Source organism: Taudactylus pleione, unplaced genomic scaffold (genome assembly GCF_031769625.1).
Source record: "Taudactylus pleione unplaced genomic scaffold, aTauple2 ptg000760l, whole genome shotgun sequence".
NCBI classification, from domain to species: Eukaryota; Metazoa; Chordata; class Amphibia; order Anura; family Myobatrachidae; genus Taudactylus; species Taudactylus pleione.
Window position 1 is genome coordinate 4,208,516 of NW_028285162.1, and position 26,546 is coordinate 4,235,061.

The 26,546-nt window shown below is 45.2% G+C and overlaps 1 protein-coding gene across 5 annotated transcripts in view; it reads right to left on the reverse strand.

The window, feature by feature from the left end:
* Positions 1–26,546, reverse strand: part of FAM120B (family with sequence similarity 120 member B) — a 273,166-nt gene that overhangs the window by 189,194 nt on the left and 57,426 nt on the right. For all 5 annotated transcript variants that reach the window (XM_088457412.1, XM_088457410.1, XM_088457411.1 and 2 more), the window contains exon 6: positions 11,595–11,687. In XM_088457412.1, the coding sequence (XP_088313538.1) occupies positions 11,595–11,687 (93 nt within the window). The remainder of the gene's footprint in view (positions 1–11,594; positions 11,688–26,546) is intronic.

A 26,546-nucleotide genomic window follows, 5' to 3' on the forward strand; every position in this document is an offset into this window, starting at 1 on the left:
CAGCAGATGGATGAGGAATACAGACTAGCACAATGGGAGTACACACAACAGAAGGGATTGGGGAAGACAGATTGGTGTAAATGGGTGGGAAGACAGATTGGTATTGGTGGGAGAGGAAAGACAGATTGGCACGGTTGGGAGGGACAGAGTGGTGCAGATGGAGGAATAAAGACTGGCAGAGATAAGGGGAAGACAGAGTGACATGGCTGGGGGAAAGGCGGTGGTGCAGATGGAAGGAAACAGTGGCACGGATGCAGGAAGACAGGGCGGTGCTCATGGGGAAAGACAAATTGGTGTGGATCAGGGCATGCAGACTAGCACAATTGAGAGAACACCCAGCTGTAGGGATTGGGGAAGTTATAGCAGTATGGAGGCAAAGATAGTGTACATGTATAGACAGAGTATGATAGTTTTAGCAATTGGGAAGCTGAATGTGTATAATGAATGAGATGGATGTATGGAGTGAGAAGGATGTTGGAACCCAGTGAAATTTTTGTGGTGACTGAATGGGAAGATTGTGGGCACTGAGTGGGATGTGTGTGCCATATAACTGCTCAGACATGTGAGAGTGCTGAATCTGCAGTTAACCACAGGGGGTGATGGCATACCATATCTGTACTACGCAAGGAACATGTCCATTAAGGCATAATTTCATTGCTTGTAGGAGCCTCCAGCAGGTGTAATAACTGCAGCTTCACTTGGGTGCACAAAGATGGCCATCGTTTGCGGGCTTTAGAGGTGGTGGGCTCGGGGGAAAGTAGCTGGCGTTAGCTGCAGCGGGAGCCAGTGGAAAGACGCAGGGGGGTAGCGGGCGTTAGCTGTGGCCAGAACCCGGGGACAGTAGCAGACTTTAGCGGCGGCGGTGCGGGAGGCAGTGCGGACGGCAGTCGGGCTGGCGCTAGGACCCGGGGGAGGTAGCAGCACACAGAATGCAGGCTCGGATCTTGTAGATCCATGATACCTGCTTCTGTGTTTAATTTTAAAAAAAAATGGCGTGGCCCCGCCCCCCAGAAAACAACCAGCACCGGGCTTTGGAGCCCCAGTGCTGGATGTGCTAAAAATAGGGGACAAATGACATAGGGGTCCCCCCGTATTACGCACAACCAGCACCAGGCAAATACTGGGGACAAATGACGTATGGGTTCCCCGTATGTAGCGCAACCAGCACAGGGCTCTGAGCCAGTCCTGGTTCTGGAAATACAGGTGGAAAAAATGCGTAGGGACCCCTGTATTTACCAGAACCGGACTCCTTCTAGTGGGGGGGGGATGATGCCTTTTACCTGGCCCCACAGCTAAAGTATCACCCCTGACCGCTAGTCATCCCAGGCCGGGGATCCCTGGGGAGTTGGGAACCCCCTCCTCAGGGCACCCCAGACCCTGGGCGATGGGTGCCGGGTTGATTATGTAAAGTGTGGTGCATATGAAAATATAAATATTGGCTTTTGCTGTGGAACTACAGTTCCCAGCAAGCCTCCCCCGCATGCTGGTACCACAAATATCAGCATGCGTTGCATTACTGGTACTTTTAGTTCCACAGCAAAAGCAATATTAAAAAAAAACAACATACACCGTAGAAAAGTACAATTTTATTAAAACATACATGCACACACTATCTCACATACTCACCTAGTATCCCTGAAGCCATTCTGTCTTCTTCTCCAGTAGATAATATAATGGATAGTACCTGTAATAAAAATTCCATACTCACCTCCTCCTATGCGTGGATCAGGTCCTCTTCACACAATCCAGGGTCTTGGCAAAAAAAAAAAAAAATCGAGATACCCGGAACCTCGCAAATTAGTAGTGTTTTCTAAGAACACTACTACCCGAATGACAGCTCCGCCCGGGATTTGAGTACAGAAATCCCAGTGTGGAGCGCTCATTGGCTGAGAGAGGCGAGCATACCGCCTCTCAAACAATGGGCTGTTCTCACCATTGACTTCAATGGTGAGAACCGAGCGTGCCCTTTTCAAAAATGGTGCCTCAGCGCCATTTTTGAAATTCAAAGATGGCCGCCGCGAGCTAATCACGGCTCGCTACGTCATCGCCCCGCCTTCTCGGCTGGCTTAAATACTGCCAGCGCAAGTTGCCATGCACTCAGTCGGCGGCAGGCAGCAGAGGGAGGCAGCAGGTGGGAGGCAGTAGAGAAGAGCTGCCGAAGACAGAAGATAGGAGACGCCGCGGAAGCCCTGGATGGGCGACGGCCAGGAAAATGAGCTTACAGGCCGTCGCCCTCCAGGTGAAGACGCCACAGAAGTCCTGGAGGAGCGGCAGCCATGTAAAAGAGTTTAAGGCTGCCGTCCCCCGGGTGAAGGTCCCGCTAAGTAAAATATTTAAAAAAATTATGTCTGTCTGTTTTATTTTAATATTTCTTTTGCAGGGGTACTATAGGTACCAGCAGGCCCTTACTGCCCTGCCTGCTGGTACTTGTGGTTCTCCAAGTGCCAGTATGTGGGGGATGCCTGCTGGGACCTGTAGTACTACTGCAAAAGACAATATTTATATATTCATATGCACCACACAACACAAATCAACCTAGCACCCACCACCCAGGGGTGCTGGGGAAAGCCCCGGGCTATCAGCCTGGGCCTGGGGTGCCCTGGAGAGGGGGGACCCTTTTTTGGGGGGGTACCCAACTCCCTTGGGACCCCCGACCTGGGCTGACTGGCAGTCAGGGGTGATGCTTCGGCTGGGGGGGCCTGGTGAAATGGTCCGGTGCTGGTTCTGGGAAATACAGGTATTCCAGTGAGCACACAATTCTGTGAATTAGCAGCTCCACAATTTTGTGAGTGACAGCAATCTCATTCTGTGAGAGTGCTGAATCTGCAGCTAACCACAGGGTGTGATGGCATACCATATCTGTATTGCGCAAGGAACAGGTCCTTTAAATAAGACTGTGTTCCCTGTATACAAGAATTAAAAAAAACTATCTAAATACACTGAAATAGGTTGAGGAGATTATTTGGAGAGGCACTGAAATAGAATTGAAATGATTATTGGATGCACATAATGCATCAGGACAAAAGGCACAAATAACCTTTACCATCAACAACACTATACATTTTCTTGATGTAGCCATCACAGTGACAGAATGTTTGGTTAACACTTCTTTGTATGTCAAAGATACCGACAGGAACACTATACTTAAAAATGACAGCTTCCATCCACTAGCTCTTAGACGTGGCTTACCATACTCACAATTTTTAAGAGTACGGCGTATCATTAGTGACCCTGCCGAACAGATGTTCAAATGCAGAAGATGGTTGATAAATTTGTGGCTAGGGGCTATAATAAACATTCCTTACATAAAATTAGAGACAAAGTGCTGAAATTTCCCAGGGAAGTTACTTTTAATTCTGTTCACAATAAACAAAAAGTACGCACTTACCACCATCCCATGGGTTAACAGATATACCACTAATAGTGATAGTACCACCAAAATAGTGAAGCATTTGTGGCCTTTGGTCAGTACAGGCCAAGATTTACCAGGGCTCAGGGATTCTATGGTTATGCCCTGTTATACTAGGAGTCAAAATCTCGGTGACAAGACTGGTCAAATTGGATGTGGCCAAAATAGTGAGTAAAAACAAGCCCACACATTTCTTGACACAGAGGAATGGCTACCACAAGTGTCTGGGATGTATTACTTATCTGGGATGTATTATCCCTGGTGATAATTTCAGACACCCCTACACAGGGAAAAAATATATAATCAGACACTCAGTGACCTGTACTACAATAGTGTTCCCTCTAGCTCCGGCGGCAGGCAGGGCGCCGGAGCTAGAGAGGGCAATGTTGTGCGCGCGCGCATCCGAAAAGGGGGCGTGGTTACGAAAAGGGGGCGTGTCTATAAGACGCGTCCCCCTTTTCGTCATACTTGGGGGCGTGCCCGGCGCTTACGGACATGCCGGGCAGCCCCCAAGCGCTGCAGAAAGGGAGAATAGACGCCGGGCGCATGCGCCCGGCGTCTATTCCCCGGCGGTGACCGGGTCACCGCATGTTTGTCCACCCGCGGGACACTGCGTCCCGCGGGTGAGAACGGCTCCCGCAGGCTGTTAGGGCAGGGCACTTTTTGCCCTCCTCCTGGAGGGCAGGGTGCTTTTTGCCCTCCAGAAGGAGGGCAGGGTGCCGCGTCCCGCTAAAACAGCCTAGCGGGAACACTACTACAACATTTGTGGTTTACCTCCTGTCTTGGCCATGTGGGTTACACTATGTGGGCAAGACAGAGAGGCAATTTAAGGAAAGGCTGGCCATCCACAGATCCGCCATCAGGACCGCGATATCTGCGGGCCATAGAGATCAGCCAGTAGCGCGACATTGTTTGATGGCTAAACATGGTGTTGCTGATATTCGGTCAAGGATCATTGATCACCTCCCAATTAGCATCAGAGGGGGGAATAGACCTAAGAACCTGTTGCAATTGGAGAGCAGATGGATTAATAGATTGGATACATTGTCTCCAAGGGAACTCAATGAAACATTGGGGCTCCAATGTTTTTTATAAATGTTTTTTATGACGCTAATCTGTACTTGTGGCTAGTAATGTAAATGATCCAAAATCCATAAAATGTATGTGTATTGTGATTTACGCCGTGCATAATCATAGCGGTACGTATGGATTTATTGTAGAAAGTAGCATACTATTGAATTATTAATGTTAAATTATGAGGATACATTTTTTTTACATTTGGGGAATTGAGTCCCAATTTTGATAGGTTATGTCCACTGATCCATTTAGTTCTTTGTAGGTTCTTGGTGCCCTGTTTTTCGGGCAATTTTTTAAAGGGTCACGAAGTTTGTTTTTGTTTTTAGGTTTCCATGGGTACCGGTATGAGTAGGTGTACACTCCCCTGGATGCCGCAGTGATCTGACATCACAGGAGCCGCGACGCTCGGCGCACCAGCGTCACTGGAGGCGGACTGGCGGCAGCGGTTATCCAGGTGAGTGCACTAAAGGTGGTCAATTGTTTTAGGTGATGGGGTATAAATATTGTGCACATTGGTTCTTGTATTATCCCTGATGACATGCGTGCAGCTCGAAACGTTGAAATAAAGAATATCACTTGTTACCCAGATGCTGAGTGCCGCCTTGGAATTCTTTGACTACGTAGGGGGATCACACCCCATGGATGGCACCGGTGCAAGTTATTATTCAGTAGGATGTGAGGAGTGCCGGGGATTTTGGGAATCTATATTTTATATATATATATATATATACACACACACATATACATACACAGTGTATATATGTACACACAAACAAACACGGACACATATACATACACACACTCATATGTGTCGGCTAAAACAAGTTGTTATTAAGAATACACAATTATGTTGTGTGCAAACCTAAATTCCCTAATATTAATAGGAGGTAAAACGTAATGACATTGTGTAAACTATATAAACAATGCATTTTCACTGAAGTCAATGAGCTGGAAAGATGTTAGTTCAGGGTGAGGTAGGTTTAGCCTTTGATCTAAAGTCATCCATTACTTCATTCTAATTGTGAAGTACACTAACGATTAACATCTCAAAGATGTTGGCTCAAATGGTACATACTGTCTGAACTGCAGGCCCGAGTAAGGTACTGAATTAAATATTCATCCACTCAATTTGCATTGCAATCTGAAACCTTGAGACTTAACACAAAGTTCATGTATTCTAGAAGCACAGCACCACAGTACAGCTTTCATATATAGAGGCAACATTTCATACATACATACATACATACATACATACATACAATAAAAATCAATGTCCCTAATCAAAGACATAGATCAGGGAGGATAACTATCTACTAAATGTTACTTCACAATAGAATTGCTTTAATCCGAAGATGGTAATCTCTATTCAAGCACAGTACATAGGCTAGTTAAGAATATATTTACCATAGTTGCTCCTAAGAATACAATATCTTAAGGAAAGTGCACATAATGTTATAATGTCTGAAATGATATTGAAAAAATAATGCAAGGTTACCTTGATAAAGGTGGTTTTGGCGCAACTATTCTAGCCCAATGAGTGTTTCCATCTTGACTTTTAGTCATACAGTACTCCATAGGGATGAATAGGGCTGTGCTGATTGGTTAGTTCGTGGCAGTTTCCACACTCTGACCAATCAGCATGGCCCATTCATTCCTATGGATAGTGTTCGCAAGTGACTATTCATTTGAATTGGGGCTCCTGAAGGAGAAGTATAGTCGCCTATTGTTTCTTTTTTACCTGCTGAATGCCCATTTGGAGAATTCAAAGAGGACCTGCATCTAAGGATTGAGTGAATAATAAATGGACAAACGAGGGGTGTGTCGTGGAGTGGTTAATTATTAAAAGACTTTTTCTACGATGCGTTTACTTTATTTTTACAGGTGGACTACAGATGTCAGCAGGCCCTTCATGCCTGGGCATTTTGGCACTTGTAGTTCTGCAGGTGCCATCATGCCTATGTAGCCCTGCTAGGACCTGTAGTCCAGCTGTTAAGAACAATATTAATAATAAATATTATACTCTTATCTTCACATCCAAAGCCCCGAGGGTTGTCCTTAAAAGCCTCCACAGACTATTATAGAACACCTGATTGATGTCTCTAGTTGGGCTTGCAGCGGGATAGGTTCTTCAAAACTAAAGTGCATTAATGGTGGATTATAAATGATAGCCAAAACTGATGCTTAGTAAATAATGTTACTTTAGACACTAAACAGCAGTTGATATTGAATTGAAGCAAAAAACGTTGCTTAGTAAATTTACTCCATAGTCTGTTCACATGTGCAAAGCAGAATTGTCATATTACTGCTAAGGTTTAGTGATCAATGTTCCACAGGAGAGTTGCTTATACTACAGTTGCTGGAATACCTTTGCTACAATGCTAAAGTCAACAATACATGAAAAAGTCAGAATTTTGGGGAGAAAAGTGCTGTGGACTGACAATAACAAAATGTTACTTTTTGCCCACAACAAAGTGGCACTGGCAATTTGGTCTGGGTAATACGAAGAATGTATTCAACTTAGTGAACAAATTTAATTGAAAATAGGTTAAATATTCTAGACCAGAGGATCCCAAACTCCACGATTACACTCCACGTTGTAAGGATATCCATGCTGGAGCACAGGTGACTTACTTAGTACTATCGCATACATCTCTGAATCAGGCCCTAAATGTGGGCATTTTTCCCTATAACAAGTAGTACACATCTATACGACTGCACTGCCCTTATCCGTACACCTGCTTAAACTTGCACTAGCCCTATCATTGATGCAACAGATGGGTCTGAATTCACATGGATCTCTGCAAAAGCACAACTCAGCATAGCCGGCAGTTAAGTATACATGCCCTCAGTAAATTTAGCCTTTGTGCCAACATCCCGTTGCAACCCAGTATTGGGTATATAGAGTTACATATGAGGATCACCTGTAGACAAGTTCTTTTGGCTCTGGAGCACGCACAAGTGCTAAAAATCACAAGGTCCATCTGTAAAACAGACTTACATTCAACTCTTCTTTTGTCCTGTAGTGCATAAGACATAAGACTGTTTCTAAGGTATACGGAAGATTGAGCAACATTTCTTAAAATAAGAATAGAAAGACTCAGGCTTCAAGCAATATTTGGTGGTAAATTTACTAAGCGTCGGTTTTGCTGTCAATACAAAACAGATGGGAATCGCCGGCCTCTTTGGTGTCTAAAAATGTATAAAAGAATAAAGGCAAATGGCACTGGACTGAGGCCCTCATTCAGAGCCGTACGCTCTGAGCAGAGCGCACGCTCTGAATGAGGGCCGGGCTCCATTTTCATGGAGCGTCCTCCTGGACGCTCGTATAGCTGTGGGTCACCACCCACAGGCTATACGAGCGTGCTTTTTGATGGCCGCGATGGTCGAGACCATCGCGACCATCGAAATTGCGAGCCGGAGCCTGCGGTTGAGGTTTTCAACCACAAGCTCCGGAGTGATTTTGGCTCTATCAGAGCCAAAATCACTCCCACTGACATCACTAGTGATGTCAGTGGGCCGGCTTCTGACGGGAGGCGTTCCCGTGGGAACGCCCCTGTCAGGGAGGCACGCCCCCGGCACGCCCACCAAAGGGGGCGTGCTGTCAATCAACATTGACAGCACGCCCCCTTTGATCGGACACAACGAGCTAAGGACTTTCCTTCGCTCGTCGCGTCTGGCGCATGCGCACGACGGAGCTCCCTCCGTCGTGCGCATGCTCAGTGCATAACATCGACCCACTTGCGAGCGGACAGCCGCTCGCGAGTGGGTCTGAATCAGGCCCTGAATTCCAAACCAAAGAAATTGTAAATCGTTACCCTTTTACTAGATATACTAGTATACTAAAACAAGGATGCATGAAATATAAACCAAAGAAATTGTAAATCGTTACCCTTTTACTAGATATACTAGTATACTAAAACAAGGATGCATGAAATATAAACCAGAGAAAAACTTGCTAGTAACAATAAACATAAAAAAAGTCTCAAGAGTCTTAAAGGGCCTATCCATTAGCAGATAAAATGAACAATTGAACGATATATCGTTCAATCGTTCATTATATCTGCTAATGGATAGACCCTGAACGATGACAGATGCGCACTCCCGTGGCCGATAAATCGCATCTATCATCTCTCCAACATGTTGGTCAACTATCGCATATAGCTGTACGATATTAGCAATATCGTGCAGTTTATATGCGGTAAACGACGAACGCCGAAAGATATTAGCAGCAGCTACAGAGCGCTGCAGAGAAAAAAATCCACTCCCTGAATGATGTCATGCGATATCGTTCATCGTTTGCCAAAATCTGTCATGTACATGACAGATATCGTTCAGCACAGCCACCGAAATTTTCAAAGAATATCTTTTGTCTTTCATCGCTCAGAAATACATCTGCTAATGGATAGGCCCCTTTAGCTGTGAGACATTTATTAATCAAGTAATAACAGAGAACAGTCAGAATGGTATTTGTTTAGTATGTACAAGATATATTTATACTACTTAAGTGATGACAAATGTATTTCAATGAGATGCTGTGGTCGTGGAAGAGCTGCACAGGAGGTTTAAAATAGTCTGCAGCCTTTTTATGAATAATGAAATGATCAGTGGGCCTGATTCACCATGGATCACTATTCTGCTTATACGCATTCAACGCAATGGCTAATATTATTTATTATTATTACCAGTTATTTATATAGCGCACACATATTGCGCAGCGCTTTACAGAGAATAGTTGGCCATTCACATCCGTCCCGCCCCAGTGGAGCTTACAATCTATGGGCCTGATTCAGACCCACTCGCGAGCGGCTGTCCGCTCGCAAGTGGGTCGATGTTCTGGACTGAGCATGCGCACGACGGAGGGAGCTCCGTCGTGCGCATGCGCCAGACGCGACGAGCGAAGGAAAGTCCTTCGCTCGTTGTGTCCGATCAAAGGGGGTGTGCTGTCAATGTTGATTGACAGCACGCCCCCTTTGGTAGGCGTGCCGGGGGCGTGCCTCCCTGACGGGGGCGTTCCCACGGGAACGCCTCCCGTCAGAAGCCGGCCCACTGACATCACTAGTGATGTCAGTGGGAGTGATTTTGGCTCTGATAGAGCCAAAATCACTCCGGAGCTTGCGGTTGAAAACCTCAACCGCAGGCTCCGGCTCGCAGTTTCGATGGTCGCGATGGTCAAGACCATCGCGGCCATCAAACTGCACGCTCGTATAGCCTGTGGGTGGTGACCCACAGCTATACGAGCGTCCAGGAGGACGCTCCATTTTCATGGAGGCCGGCCCTCATTCAGAGCGTGCGCTCTGCTCAGAGCGTACGGCTCTGAATGAGGGCCTATGTTCCCTATCACATGCACACATACATACACACTAGGGTTAATTTTTGCTGGGAGCCAATTTCCCACGGGAACGCCTCCCGTCAGAAGCCGGCCCACTGACATCACTAGTGATGTCAGTGGGAGTGATTTTGGCTCTGATAGAGCCAAAATCACTCCGGAGCTTGCGGTTGAAAACCTCAACCGCAGGCTCCGGCTCGCAGTTTCGATGGTCGCGATGGTCAAGACCATCGCGGCCATCAAACTGCACGCTCGTATAGCCTGTGGGTGGTGACCCACAGCTATACGAGCGTCCAGGAGGACGCTCCATTTTCATGGAGGCCGGCCCTCATTCAGAGCGTGCGCTCTGCTCAGAGCGTACGGCTCTGAATGAGGGCCTATGTTCCCTATCACATGCACACATACATACACACTAGGGTTAATTTTTGCTGGGAGCCAATTAACCTACCAGTATATTGTTGGAGTGTGGGAGGAAACCGGAGTACCCGGATTAAACCCACGCAAGCACAGGGAGAATATACAAACTCCACACAGTTAGGGCAATGGTGGGAATTGAACCCATGACCTCATTGCTGTGAGGCAGTAACGCTAACCATTACACCATTTGTGCTGCCCTATCAGCGGTGATATTTGATGTTTGGTGATGTTTGCATTCGCATTGTGATCGCAGCCTCACATAAGGACGCCCACTTCCCCTTAATCACATCCGTATACTTTGACAACATAGCTAAACAATCGGTAACATCGGACCCATACGCACAGTTAAGGCAGGTCAGACCACGCACTCAGTATTATTTATGCACACCCATGCAACGGCGTTAAAACGCACTGGAACGCCTGCGTTCGCCCGACCACCCCCCCGTCACCACCCACAAACGGCACTTCCTGTCAATCACTCTACCATGGGCCTGCGTAGCCTCTGCAATTGTAGTCCCGATCGCAGCGGCTAGTTTGGGCACGTGCAATGCGATGTATACGCATGCGCAGAACACAACAATCAGACGATTGCATGTGTATAAGCTACTGTATTCCCTGCTGAATCAGGCCCAGTATACGTACAAGGAGCTCCAGCTCACTGTACTCTTATAGAATGCAACATATAATGTGTCTTTAGTCCTGCATCTTATAGTCTAGATAAGCCACATAACTGAAATTATTACTAGCGACCCGTCCCAGCTTACACTGTAGCAATTTTGAATCTTTTTTGACCGAGGTCTTATAGGATTGCCTTGTAGACGATATTAAGATTGCCTTGTAGAGGACATTAGTAGTTTTTCCTCTTGGCGTCAATCCAAAAAGATTTAATTTTGACGTGACACGCAAAAGGAAAATCAGTCTTCACTTAGGTCAACTCCAGCCACATTAAGTGTCTGTCCCTTTGCGTTATTTATTGTCATGCCAGAGCAGACTCTTACCGGGAATTGGTCACGTATGAAATTAAAGAATCATTTTTTACATAAATGAAATAGGAAATGAAATAGGAACAGTAAAAAAAAAGGAAAAAAATGAAATTTTAAAAAAAAGGAAAAAAATGAAATTTTGTATCGGTAAACAGGACACCAAATATTGATTTGATTTGATTTATATTTATCTTCTGTTCATTCAGTTTACATTTTGTTATTTGATAAAATAAACTGTCATTGATAAAAATAAACTGTTATTTGATAAAAATAAACTATTAACACTTCTATTTTTGAAAGCATTCTTACTTTGCAGCATTTTTTCCACAACTGCCTAAAACGTTTGCACAGTACTGTGTATCTCAATGTACGTTGTCCTTACCTGCAAGCTTTTTAACTGGGATGCAGATTTTCCTTGAAGGCAAAAGGCTTGAGCCAGGAATGCTTCTACATCTGTCAGGCTCAAACTGTCCACCTGATGATGAGAGGGTTAAAAAAAAATGGCTGTAAGCATAGTAGTGGAAATAAAACACATTACTATCATCACTGTTTTGTTTGCAAATGGGCCAAGCACAGGAGTCCCAGACAACACATTAAATTCATAGCTTCAGGGAAGAGTACTTGAGATATCGCAACACGTTAGCCTAAAAATTCAGATAAAAGGAGCCAAAAGCCTATATCCAACTTTAAAAACGCGGCTGCAGGCTCCCGGTTCCTAGCCTTTACCTTACCCAGACTGTCCACACCCAAGTGCACTTTAATTGCCCTTTTCAATGGGCTGAAGAGGCTTTAGCTGATTTACCATATAGAAAGAATCCTGTGCTTCTTTGAATTAGTATAATGACAAATTTATGTGTATTTTCTATGTAATGTGTGCCCATGCCCCCTGCGAATGACAATATTGGTTACAAAATATAGAGCGATATAAAAATACTTTTGCCGATATTGGCTTTTCCTAAGTCTGTATTATAAATATAGCAATGATCTTGGAAAAACAGAGCACTGATTGGTCATTCTGATAGCAACAACAAACATACAGTACTGCAACAAAGTTGGTCACATAAACATAAAAGTGAAAGACAAAAATTTTTTAAATTAAAGCTTTAAAAGAAAAAAATAGTTTTCAAACATAAAAATATATAGATGTAATATACAATTGAAAGAGATTGGCACTTTAGTAAATAAACATTGTTTTAAATGATTTCTTCAGCTAAAATCATTCTGAGAAGGTATTAACAGAATATGTATTTGAAACATGGGAAAGTCAGCAGGTTTATCGCCAATGGTAACCCTGGAAATGTATAGTGCGAAGTGAAAAAAAAAGCAGGGTTTTTCTCTTCAATAAATCAGCTCCTCATTTTGTATGCAGAAAAAGAGATATACAAAGAAAAAAAATAGATATATGTTTGATGTGTTCAAATAAACAATCAGCAGTAGTGTCCAAATAAACAATAAAATATAGCTATTTGTTGCATTGGATGTTTGATGCGTCCAAATAAACAAACAATCAGCAAGAGTATCCAATAAAACAATAAAATATAGGGCCTAATTCAGACCCGCTCGCGAGCGCTGAGCGCTCGCAAGTGGGTCGATGGTGCCCTAGTGCGCATGCGCACGACGGAGGGAGCTCCGTCGTGCGCATGCGCGAGACCCGTATAGTGACAGCCAAGCTGTCGCTATGGGTCTCGCACCAAAGGGGGCGTGCTGTCGATGGTGAGGACAGCACGCCCCCTTTGGTGGGCGTGCCGGAGGCGTTGCTGCCCAGACGGAGGCGTTCCCATGGGAACGCCTACCGTCTGGGGCGGGCCCCACTGGCGATGTCACTAGTGATGTCAGTGGGAGTGCTTTTGGCTCTGATAGAGCCAAAAGCACTCCTGGGTGTGCGGCAGCGAGACCCTACCGCAGGGTCTCGTCGCAAGCCCGATGGTCGCGATGGTCTTGACCATCGCGACCATCTTTTTGGCTGCTCGCATATGCTGTGGGTGGTCACCCACAGCTATGCGAGCGGCCAGGAGGCCGCTCCAATTTTAGGTAGGAGGGCACTGATTCAGAGCGAGCGATCTGGTCAGAGCGTCCGGCTCTGAATCAGGCCCATAGTTATTTGTTGCAACGAGTTTTTGACACGTCCAAATAAACAAACAATCAGCATTAGTGTCCAAATAAATAATAAGCAGTTTTCACATCAGGTGTATGTTAGACAAAAAAATAGCCAAGATAAACGTTCAGTTATGTTGATTTCCATGTTTGATTAAACATACTTTTAAGCTTTATTAATGTCTTTTTGGAGATAAGGCCTCCAAAACTTCACACAGTAATTAAGGGGAGGATTTAAGAGTTTCCAATGAAGTGACACTATAACCAAATCTTCCTGCTACTAATAACTAACCTTGGTCAAGTATAGTACTGGATTTTTCCACCACTCTTACAGATGTTTCCACATATATCTAGCCTCCTTGTGCGTTAAACATCCCTTCTACTCGCGCGATGCCGTGCCGTGACTAGGTAGCGCCTAGTCTTTTTGTGTGACTATTTACCTTCAAATGCATCTTATTTGTACAGCAGTGCTGATTAAAATTATATGGGGCATGCCTATATTCTGTGTGCAACTGCGGGTGTATCTGCATGTGAAATGCTAGGATACAGTGTTACAGTATGCATGCACATACACCCGCAGTTGCACACAGAACATATCATATTAATCAGCAGAAGCTGCTTATGTGTTCTATTTGCACCAATGTGCAAATAAGATGCATTTGAATGTAAAAAGTCGCACAAAAAGACGCACGGCTCTACAGAGTCACACAGCATTCACGCGTCATGTGTAGCGCGACTTTTAGTGCAGAGAGGACAGATGTATGTGGACACATCTGTATCTGAAATTAATACTCCAAGATCACACTTCTCATTTGTGGTTGATACTACCATTCATTCTGCATTCTTTATAGTTTGTGTGTCCCACATGCATTATTTTAGAAGTATTAAATTTAAGATTCCACCCTTTAGTCTTTTCCACGTTTTCCTCAAAATCACTACATATTTGTTTCATTCCTACTGGGGTATCAAACTGTAAGGTCAGACTCAATATCCCTAGAATTAACCCTTAGAACTAGCCTAAACGTGATCTTCACCTTCTGCAGGATCCCTTTCTCTTATAGCGATCTATAGGAGACACAAATTAAGTGGTACAGTACTATGGACAAGAAACGCAAGTCCTTTTACAGTCCAAGTGTTATGTCGGAACAAGAAACAGACAGCCTGCAAGAAGTCTTCAGTATCCAAACACAGATCAAGTCTGGTAGCAATCCAGAGAGTAATCCAGTTAAAAAGTAGAGTTTAGAAACAGAATCTAAGAAAACTCACAGCTTGCATTACATAGGAACAAAGTGATTGCACCTATACCTGGCACAGCAGTCTAGAGCTTCTTGCATTATAGGGTGCAGGGAGGCTACTAGCGAGCCAAGAGTAATTTGCTGCAGATCACTCAAGATCACACTGCCTGCCCAATCGGCTGCTTTAAAGTGTCTGTGGCACAGCCGGGAAACAGATGCTTTAGAGCAGCCAGATGGGCAGGCAGTGTGATCTTGAGTGATCTGCAGCAAATTACTCTTGGCTCGCTAGTAGCCTCCTTATAGACTCCCTGCACATTTGTGCTCACTGTTCATTACAGTAAGAAGAGGTCAAAAGAAACCAAATATGTTATGGTAAATGATAATTACTTATGCAATACTTGTTTTAACCTTTCATCATGATCAACAATAGAGGGAAGGGAGGACGTGCCCTCAGGACCATATACCTTCCAATAAACAAGACAATAAAAAGCGACTGACAAGCCATCTTATATATAAAATTCATTGGTATGTTTGTGTCCGGTCATGCATTCGGACACCCCTGCACAGATTGGGATGACATTAAGAAAAAATTGGTTCAAAATCATCTGAAGAATGATATGGGAGTCAAACAGAGGACCATAGAAGGCGATCTTATGAAAGAGGGCTTTTACTATTGTGGTAGGTGTGGGAATTGCAAGAAATTGGGATACAATAGCACCAAACCTATCTGCACACGATAACCTCCAATCAGACAAAAAAGGAGTTTAAAATTAGAGGTCATCTATCGTGTAACAGTGATAATCTCATTTATCTTTTGGAATGCCCCTGCGGATTACAATATGTAGGGCGCACAATAAGAACCTTGAAGGTCCGTATCAATGATCACCTCAGAAACATACTGAAGGGCTTTGAGAATCACAGTGTCTCAGAACACTTTAAAATTATGCATCAATGTAATTGTAAGGGCCTTAAATTTGTAGGGATCGATAAATTACATTATAATTGGAGGGGAGGAGATAAGATCAAGAAGATAGAGAATGTAGAAAGCAGATGATCTACAACCTGCAAACATTACAGCCTGAGGGTCTAAACATAGATCCATAGATCCAAGCAAATACACTAAATCCTATCAACTTGACTCTGTGGTAACCACACCACCTTTTATTGAGCATCACATGTGTAGGATTAGACCATTTTGAAGTCATATGGTCATTTCTATTTACCTTGGATTTGGAGATGCCTAACTATTTGTCTAACTATTTACCTCAATTATGTTTTGATCAAGATAAATTGGTAATCTTTCATTATTTATTTATATTAATTTATGCACTTTTATTTTATTTTTATATTTATTTGAGTTTTTATTTGATTTTTTGAACTAATTTGAATATTCATTTATTAGTATCTATTCCTTACTGTGACGTTATTTTGCATGCTCTTTACTTTTGAGATCTATCCAGATGTGTAGACTGTTTGCATTATCCTATTACGTACCTCTATCCCAAAATGGCCACCGTTGTTCACCTTGGGGACATACTCCTCTTATGTAAGAGATAGCACAACATTTCAACTGATAAATAAGACCAAGCAAACATGGCCGCTATGATCTCCGCAGACATCAATATAGTAAGCGGAGCCCACATCACATTAAGGTAGAATAAGGAATCCTTTCTGGGCTTACATCAAGTGGGACACCTGACTTATGCCTACTTTGATGGGAACATTAAGCTCATGTTGAACACGATTAGTAGCGCTGACTGCGCATGCGCACTCCGAGCGATGTTTGCCCAACTGCGCATGCGTACGGATCGTTATACGCATGTGCGAACCAGTCAGTGCGGCCGAAATTCATGTGCTCGCAAAATAGCGAATGCCTGCTAATTTGAGTGACAGGATGAGGCGTATGTGGGTGGTAACAGGGGAAGGTGCTTGAAAACGGGGAGTGGAGATCCGATCGCAGGTGTGCTTAAAGGTCAAAACGGGCGTTTTATGGGTGTGCATATTTAAAACAGCAGCGTCATTGACCACGTCACTGGATTTTTTTTAAGCCAGAACTGCTCGCAAAATTGTGGTAGCAAAAACCAACCACAAGAATAGCGAGCAGTTCATACCCTGTTCGATGTACTCGATTAATCTAATAAATAGCGGACATGATGTAGGATGCGAGCGGCCAGGGGGCGTAGCTTCCCAAAAAACGACCGCAAGTTCTGTTCGCTCGTTCAGACCTAGAGGCGTGAACAGACCGCAAACAGCGAACGGTTCATTTGAATAGCCACCCCTATTTTCAGGACGAGCGAGCACTAATTGCGTCCGGCTCTGAATCAGGCCCTCAGTCTCTTTAGAGAGTACTTTACTTACTGGTACATTGATTGGAATAGCACCATAAACTGTATATCTGTGTCCAAGAATATTCAGCCTAAAGTTATTGCGACCTGGCATTTATTTAGAGACTTAAATATTCTTTGGAATCTTTGTCCTGATTAGAGACTCATTTATTACATCTGGCCATACATGTTATTTCAATATAAGGATCATTATTCAACTCCCAGGCTCAAGTTTTTGCTCACCTGATATCTTCAATATTCTTTATTACTCATTTTCTGTTATGTAATAGTTCTGCCCAATTACAGCCTCATTTTACCCTTTACCACAGAGCACTATTCCCCCCCTTTTTATCATATTATTCTTGTTAAAGGAAGTAGGGACACTTCCTGGGAGAGCAGCTAGTGGTATCACTTCATTCCCTTGTCTGAGAGCGCTGACTGCTATCCCCTTTTTTACAGATTGGGATGAAGCCAACGCGAGGTGGTCCAGTTGGATCCTGGCCAGGATTTAGGGGGGTTAGGGTTCCGGCCGGACCTCCTGTTGGTTTACGCTGGGCAGAACTTTCACCCGAGTAGCCTGTTCTGAGCCTTCCACTGGATGGATTTGGATGAAAACTTCACAGAGGGGTTGCAATTGGTCTGGGATACCTAACTTAATAACTTGAAGATTAGGTTCCAGTCGGTCCTCCCGTTGGTGTATGCTGGGAAGAACTTTGACACGGGGAGCCTGCTCTGGGTGGATTTGGATGAAAACTTCATAGAGGGGTGGCAATTGGTTTGGGACGCTTAACTTAATAACTTGAAGATGTAAACTCAGGCCAAGCCAGGTACTTCAGCTAGTTTAGAATATATCTTCTCAATTTCATAATTAGGTGATTTTCTAAATTCATTTTGTGGCAAACAGATTTCAATAAATATATATGTGCAAGTAGTTAATCAGGGTACTCTTGGTGGGTTGAAGCTCCCCCTGTGGTTTTATGCAATGCAATCACATGATCACAGCTACCTTGGAGGTAGCTTTGGAGGACAAGATAGTACTTGGGAAATCCATCCTAACGTGGATCTTTTCATTTGTTTGACTCTAACTAGAAAACAATTATTTTGCTAAAATATATAAAATCCAGGTATTGCAGGACTCTTGGGCTTCTGTCCCATTCTGTTTGGTGGCAGTCCATGTTTCGGGATGTTCGAGAATTTGTAGCGGCCTGTGACACCTGTTCCAAGAGCATGACTCTCCGAACTACTCTGTCTGGTCTCGTGTCCACTACTTACTCCTTTGAAACCTTCGACTCATATAGCCATGGACTTCATGGTGGATCTTCCCTCATCTTCCTGCTGTTCGGTCATCTGGGCCATTGTGGCTCGATTTTCGAAGATGGTACATTTTGTTCCTCTCAGCAAATTGCCTTCAGCTATGGAGCTGTCAGTGCTCTTTCTCCAACATGTGTTTAGACTCCATGGACTTCCGTCAGACATTGTCTTGGATCGAGGTACCCAATTTGTTGCTCGGTTTTGGAGATGCTTTTGTGCAGATTTAGGTATCAATGTCAGTCTGTCATCTGGATACCATCCACAGTCCAATGGACAGATGGAGCGGGCCAATCAGTCCCTGAAGAAGTACCTTTGTTGCTTCATTTCCAAGTGTCAAAATAACTGGGCTACTCTTTTACCAAGTGCTGAATTTGCTTACAACAACTCCTGCCATTCGGGTTCTCCGTATTTCCTTTCTTCTGCAATTCTGGGGCTCATCCTAGGAAAAATTCCTTTGAAACGACATCAACCACAATTCCTCCGTCCTCATCTGTTTCCAAGTTAGGTTCAGTCTGGATGAAAGTGTACCATTCTCTTCCAAGCATCTGGTCATTCTAAGGTTTGGGCTGACAAACATCGAAGGCCCTGTAATTTCAAAGTGGGAGACTTAGTCTGGCTATCCTCCAAAAATATCAATCTACGCCAGAGATCACAGAAGTTTGGTCCCAGGTTCATCGGTCCATTTACAATTATTTTTCAAGTTAATCTGTGGCATTTTGACTGAAGCTACCCCGGTCTCTCAGGATCAATAACACTTTCCATTGTTCTCTTCTGAAAACTGTTTTCTTTTCCTCCAGGTTTTCTTTGACGCATCCAGTCAGGCCTCCACCAGTGCTTTTACCTTTCCTCTTTTTGAGCCTCATCAGTTAACATATAAGGTATAAGAGTTTTACAACAGTTAGAGTGCAGGTTAATGGTCAATACAGAGATTAGACCAATACCAATACAATACACATGTCACTTGAGCGCAGAACCTCACTTTGGTCAATATTATCTCATATAAGGTTGGGTTACCTTTATAGGTACTGCAGCTTAGTGACCATACCCCAATAACTGGTAAGAGCGCAGGTATACCAAAACTATAATATTAAATCCTGTCTGTCTGTGTGCAGAATCAGCTGCACACTAGTTAATTGTCTTCTCTGTGTGCACAGGCTAGGTGCACACTAGTCTGTCATTAGAGAGGCTTGCAGGGCTTGCTCTGATTGGACCCTGTACCTGTTAAATTGCAGCCAGTCCTTGCCGGTGATAGAGTATCACGTGTCTCCGGTTGTGACCAGTCTTTTGTTTCAGTTGAGTTCTAGTTCTCCTGTTTGCTTTATTTCTTGTCTGCCGTTTGTACCATCCAGGCGGCACGGTTCGCATAACATCTGCTGTTTGCCGCTTGTGTCATCTAGGTGGCACTCTGTGCATTTCTAATCCCAGCCACTTGTGTCATCTTGGCGGCACAGAGTGCACTCGCAGTCCTGAGTGCGCAATACAGCGTCTAGTGGCTTGAGCCAACTTAGCGGTACTGGTCACACCTCAGCGTCCTAAGTGCGCAATCCAGTGCACCAACGCCTGTGTCAACCCGGTGACATAGGCCGCACCTCAGCGTCCTAAGGACCTGATTCAGACTTGGGAATATAGTGAGATATCTCTCTCAACTGTTAACCTGACCAAACCATATTGCAATGCAAGGGGTGTAAATACATATTTTTTTTTTTACATGTATGGCAAATACTGGCTGCTTTTGCATGTAGCCCACAAATATTACACAGCTTTATTATTACTATACAATTTAGATGTCAGTTTGGAAACACTCCTCCCAAATCTAAATCTCTCTGCACATTTTAAATCTGTCCCACCTGCAGTGCAGCATGGTTTCATCAAGATGATCAGTTTATTCCCTAGTCTGAATCAGGCCCTAAGTGCGCAATCCAGTCGACCAACGCCTGTGTCAACCCAGCGACATAGGCCGCTCCTCAGTGTCCTTAGTGCGCAATCCTGTGCACCAATGCCTGTGTCAACCTGGCGACATAGGCCACACATCAACGTCCTTAGTGCGCATTCTAGCGCACCAACGCCAGCATCTATCAGCCAAGGCCTACCAGCCCTAAGGCTGTTACACGGCCCAAAGGCTGCATCTTGCTCACGGCCCATTGGCCTATACTAGCCAAGAATTACCAGCCCACAAGGCTGCTACACGGTCCAAAGACCGCAGCTTATTCCACGGCCCACAGGCCACTACCTGCCAAGAATAATCAGCCATCAAGGCTGCTACATGGCCACAGCAAGCCATGTTATCCAGGCCTAAAGGCTGTTGCTGGACTGAGTTAATGAGGTACCTCTATCCTTAACAGCTTCTCTATCATGGGAAATAAATGATCCTCTGGTTAATAACAGTGCTGATTTCCTGGCAGCCCTTGATGAGCCAGGGTGAGTATCCTCAGCAGGGTCGGCTATTCTGCAGTTGAAGCAAGGCGACCACACAGCCCAAAGGCTGCATCTTGCCCATGGCCCACAGGCAGCTACCAGCCAAGACATACCAGCCCTCAAGGCTGCCACACAGCCCAAAGGCTGCAACTTGCACACGGCCCACAGGCCGCTACCAGCCAAGACACACCAGCCTAAAGGCTGTTACACGGCCCAAAGGCTGCATCTTGCTCACGGCCCATTGGCCTATACTAGCCAAGAATTACCAGCCCACAAGGCTGCTACACGGTCCAAAGACCGCAGCTTATTCCACGGCCCACAGGCCACTACCTGCCAAGAATAATCAGCCATCAAGGCTGCTACATGGCCACAGCAAACCATGTTATCCAGGCCTAAAGGCTGTTGCTGGACTGAGTTAATGAGGTACCTCTATCCTTAACAGCTTCTCTATCATGGGAAATAAATGATCCTCTGGTTAATAACAGTGCTGATTTCCTGGCAGCCCTTGATGAGCCAGGGTGAGTATCCTCAGCAGGGTCGGCTATTCTGCAGTTGAAGCAAGGCGACCATTATGCGGGACATTACGCTGCGCAATTCCGAATCCTTGCCACAGAGTTGGGGTGGAACAACGAAGCCTTCGTCACTGCACTTATTCAAGGTCTGTCAGAGCAAATGAATGATGTACTCGCATCCAGAGAGTTGCCAACTTCTCTGGATAACCAGATTTCCTTGTGTATCTGGGTAGATCTTCGCCACAGAGAAAGAGCGCGAGAGAGGGAACATTGTCGACGCTTCAGCTTCAAGCTCAACTCACGTTTCACAGCACCATTTGAGCCTCCAGAAGAGCCCATGCAGATCGGAAAGTCATGTCTTTCTGCCGCAGAAAGGAGATTCAAGAATAAGCTGTATCTGTACTGTGGCAAACAAAGTCATCTTCTCTCTGGCTGCTCAAAATGTCCAGGAAACGAGAAGGTCTAACTGATCGAAGAGTGGTCAGATTAGGTGAATTTCAACACACCCCAAAAGAAAATACTTCCTCCCAGTTTACCATCGATGTGGCTTTGGTACTAGAGAACCCTTTGAAATTCCAAGGCCATTTTAGACCCGGGTGCTGATGGCAACACCATTACAGCAAAGACTGTTCAGGAGCTAGGAATCCCTATTGTGCCACTACAAACACCACTCTGTATCACTGGAGAGGATGGGAATAAACTTCCCAGGGCTACCATCCACTCCTGAATGACAGAAGTTACGATGTAAGTGGGCACTCTCCATCGGGTGTTGATAGCGTTTTATATACTCCCATCAGCCGAACGTCCAATTATCCTGGGTCTTCAGTGGCTCCCATTTTAGACTGGAGTGAACCTCAAATCCTGTTATGGGGATCTCAATGCCATAGATCATGTTTGTCTGTCAAACCTCCACATCGTGTCTTCCGGAGTTCGTTCATCTCTCCGGAAGATCCTCTTCCAGCTCCATACCAGTCCTTCAGGGATGTATTCAGTAAAAAGGCCGCTGAGACGCTTCCCGCTCATAGGGAGTGGGATCGCACTATAGACTTGTTACCTGGGAAAATGCTTCCTCATGGAAGAATCTTTCCTATCTAGTTTCCTGAGGTTTCAAGCAGTGTCAGAATACATTAAAGACAATACCGGGGTCTAAACGCCATTATGATTGGATAAAAGGGGAGAAGATTTTCACCAAACTAGACCTTCGCGGGGCTTACATTGTCATCAGAATCCGATCTGGGAATGAGTGGAAGACGGTCTTTAATACTCATAATGACCACTATGAATACTTAGTCATGCCTTTTGGATTAAGCAACGCTCCAGCTGTTTTCCAAATATACATGAATCATATCTTCCGGGACATGTTATATAAGTACATGGTGGTATACCTGGACGACATCCTGATATTCTCTAAAGATATAATCATGTCATCGCCAATCGTATGTGAAGTACTGTCACGACTCCAGGCCAAACAGCTTTTCTGCAAGCTTGGGAAATGCTCCTTCGAGCAAAAGGAACTGACATTTCTGGGGTAGATCATTCGGGTTCTTGCTTTCGCATGGATCCGGAAAAACTTTTCGCCATTGTCAATTGGCCTTGTCCAATTGGGATGAAAGCAATACAATGCTTCCTGGGTTTCTGCAACTTCTATAGCTAGTGTTTTATTTCAGCACCCTTTCTGGACAACCAAACTGTGATCAACCTTTTTTCTGGAGGTGGACGCATTCACGGTGGGAGTTGGGGCAGTGCTTACACAGAAGGATGAAGGGGCAAGTGGTATTCCTGTGGTGTCTTCTCCAGTATGTTCTCTGCTCCGGAGAAGAATTATGCTGCCGGTGATAAGGAACGATTAGCCATCAAGACGGCCCTTCAGGAATGGCGATACTTGTTGGAGGGAGCAAACTTTCCGCTGACAGTCTATACCTATCACAAGAACCTGACATACCTCGAAACAGCTCACTGTCTAAACTACCATCAGTAAAGATGGTCATTATTCTTCGATCGGTTCAATCAGGTGATTATCTACAGCCCGGGTAACAAAAACATTAAAGCTGATGCCTTGTCCCGAGCATTCAGTACTGATGAGGTGGAGGAAGTAAAAGAAGACAAGCCCATTCTGCACCCTGCCTGCTTTATTACAGTTACCAACAAGGTCAAGATTTCGCCAGGGAAAACATTTATAGCACCTGAACCCCAGGCTAAGTTACTTCAGTGAGCAAATTCATCACGTTTCAGAGGGCATGCAGGAGTTAAAAGAACCTTGGAGCTAATCCTCAGGAGGTACTGGTGGCCGACGGTCCATCAAGATGTCAAGGACTTCATGGCAGCTTGTCATACCTGTCTGTGCTCAGCCAAAGTTCCCCCGCACTCTCAATCATGTCCCCTGTTGCCACTACCAGTGCCTGATTGTCCTTGGTTTTCTCATCTCCATGGACTTTGTGATGGATCTACTTCCTTGCCAAGGGTTCAACACTATCTTGGAGGTGGTGGACAGATTCTCCAAGGGCGCTCACTTTGTTCCATTAAGGGGGTCTATCTTCAGCACCAAAATTGGAAATATTCATAAGAGAAATCTTTAGGTTGCACGGGTTTCCCAAGGACATTGGACCTCATTCAGACCTGCTCGCAAGCGGGTCGATGTGTAGGCTCTGCGCACGCGCAGCGGCCGCACTGCGCGTTCACAAGCCCCAGAGCGAGAGAGAAATTCTCTCGCTCCGTAGCTCACTACAAAAGGGGCGGATGTCGATGTTTATCGACAGCTCGACCCGTTTTGTAGGCGTGGCGGGGGGGGTTGTTTCACAAACTGAGGCCGTTTTGTGGGCGGCCGCACTGACATCAGCAGTGACGTCAGTGGTTGCCGAGACCCAACCTTAGGGTCTCATTGCAAGCCCCGATGGTCGCGATGGTCTTGACCATCGCGACCATCAACCTGGTCGGTCGCTAAAGCTGTGGGCGGTAACCCACAGCTTAGCTAGCGACCAGGAGGCCGCACTTCAAATCCCAAGCGGCCGCCCTCATTCAGATCGACTGCTCACATTTTGCGAGCGCCTCTGAATAAGGGCCATTGTTTCACCGGGGGTGCAGTTTACCTCTAGATTCTGGAGAGCAATATGCAAGTGCTTTGGCATTAACCTGAGCATCTCTTCAGCCTACCATCTCCAGAGTAACGTCCAGAGCGAGTAAAAAGTTCACTCGGATGTTCAGCCATGGGCTGAATTTGCCCACAATAATCTGTTTCATGAGACATCGGGGCACTCTCCATTTTTCATTCAGTACGGTCAGCATCCGGTGTTATCAGAGTTACCACGCCTTCGGTCAGTGTCACTTCCAGTCATCTGTGGTACGGCTGGTTCTTCAAGATCTGAAGGGCGGTAAAGAAGAACCTGTGCAAAGCCTCTTCAAGGTATAAACTGTTTGTGGACAGAAAGAGGAGGAGGGATCCGGGACAGAGCCCCGGTGATAAAGTCTGGTTGTCAACAAATACCTGAGATTAAAAGACTCCACGATGACGTTTGCTCCCAGATTCATCGGTCCCTTTTAGATTCTCCAGGTGATTAATCCAGTGACATTCCGTCTGAAACTTCCTGGTACACTGAAGATACCCAATTTATTTAATGTCTCCCTCCTAAAACCCTTGGTGCTTACTCGATTCTCGGCACCCTGCAATCCTCCCTCTGCAATTCCAGTAGACCATCAGGAAGAATATGAAGTGAAGCAGATCTTGTATTCCAGGATTTCTAGAGTATCTGTTCAGTTCTTGGTGGATTGGAAGGGGTATGGTCTTGAGGAGAGCTGCTGGGTTAAGCCTTCAGATATTCATGCACCTCAACTTCTTCAAAAGTTCCATCTGAAATTTCGAAATAATCCATTTGTGGGGTTGTTCAGTGCACTCCCCTAGCGAGGTAATTACACAGTGTGCCGGACCCCTAGGGGTGCGTGCGCCAACCTGCAGGAGAATTGAAAGGGCCAAGCACACCTCTTAGTGATGTCACAGGAGGCACCCAGTTCAACCTTTCCCTGTATAAGGGAGCCTCAGGGTGCACTTCTGAGTATAGGCTCCATAACCTTACTCCAATGTTCTTACCCCAGTCTGCTTGTTCTGAACCTTTTCTTGTTTGTGACCTGACTCTGTCTTCTCCCTGGTACTGCACCTGGTATTCCGGTTCTGACCTTGGCTCCGTTCCTGACTCCGCTCCAGTCCAGAGTACACCAGCACCTATACTAGGGAACCTAGTCTGAGGGCCGCGCCCTGCGTGTCAGACGCAGCTAAGTCCAAACCTCCTTGCGGGAGTCCCTGGTGAATACAGCTGGCACGTGAGACTCCGCAACTCAGTTCTGGGTCAATCTGAAGTACGGGCTAGCATCTATTATTTATCCGTGAGTTGCAACAGTGGACAGTTGAATATTGGAAAAATAACACCTGGTCTGATGAATCTTGTTTACTGCTGTGACATGCAAATTTTAGGGTTAGAATTTGGTGTAAAAAACATAAAACCTTGGATCCATCCTGCTTTCTGTCAACGGTTCAGGCTGCTGCTAGTGGTGGTGGCACAGATTAGTCCCCTTAATAACTATTGAGCACTGTTTAACGCAAAACCAATAGAAGAATGGGAGATGCAGTGGAATATCATGAATGTGCAGTTCAGAAATCGGCAGCAATGGACCAGAAACTTTGATGAATACTTCCATCACCTTGTTGAATCAAGTTGGGGGCAAAGTTGGGTTCCTACCCAGAATTTGAAAGGTGTACCTAGGTGGTCAAAAAGACTCCATATATAGGGAAATTAACATGCATAGGGAAAAATAAATGTCTTAAACAAAATGTAAATTTGTTCACAAAAGCACATTTACCATCTAATAATGTCTTTGTCAAAAGAAGAATGTATAGAAATTATTCTGAAGGTCGTATCAGGAAGTTGTCACAAGGTTGCAATGGACTTTAACAGGAAACATGTTTATGATAAAACGATACCTTATTTGAAATTAGAGGGTACTCCCACAGAAGTCTTTTCTTTTAATGTGTTGATGTTGTACAAAAAAAACAGTTTTAGTTGGCAATAGCAAAGCCAACAAAGTGCAGCATGTGCATCTTATGCACTAATATACTACAACCAGCCATTCTCAGTGCATTTCTACCAGAATCGGTATGTAATGCCGGCGGATCGAAATCCCGACTGCAGCAGGTAAGCACCCTAACCCTCTCCCCTCCCTACACTAACCTCCCCCACTAGTCCCTAACCCTAACCCCCCTCCCCGCACCCTAGACCTATCCCTCCTGGAGGGGGTGCCTAAACCTAACCCCCCTAGTGGTGCTAAGTGCCCCCACTAAGTCCCCCCCGGGGGTCCCTAAACCTAACCCCCCCCCCCCCCCGGCTAAACGCTAAGACACCCGGTTTACCTTTGTTCGGTATGCCGAGTGTCAGGATTTTGTAGTGGGGCTAATGAT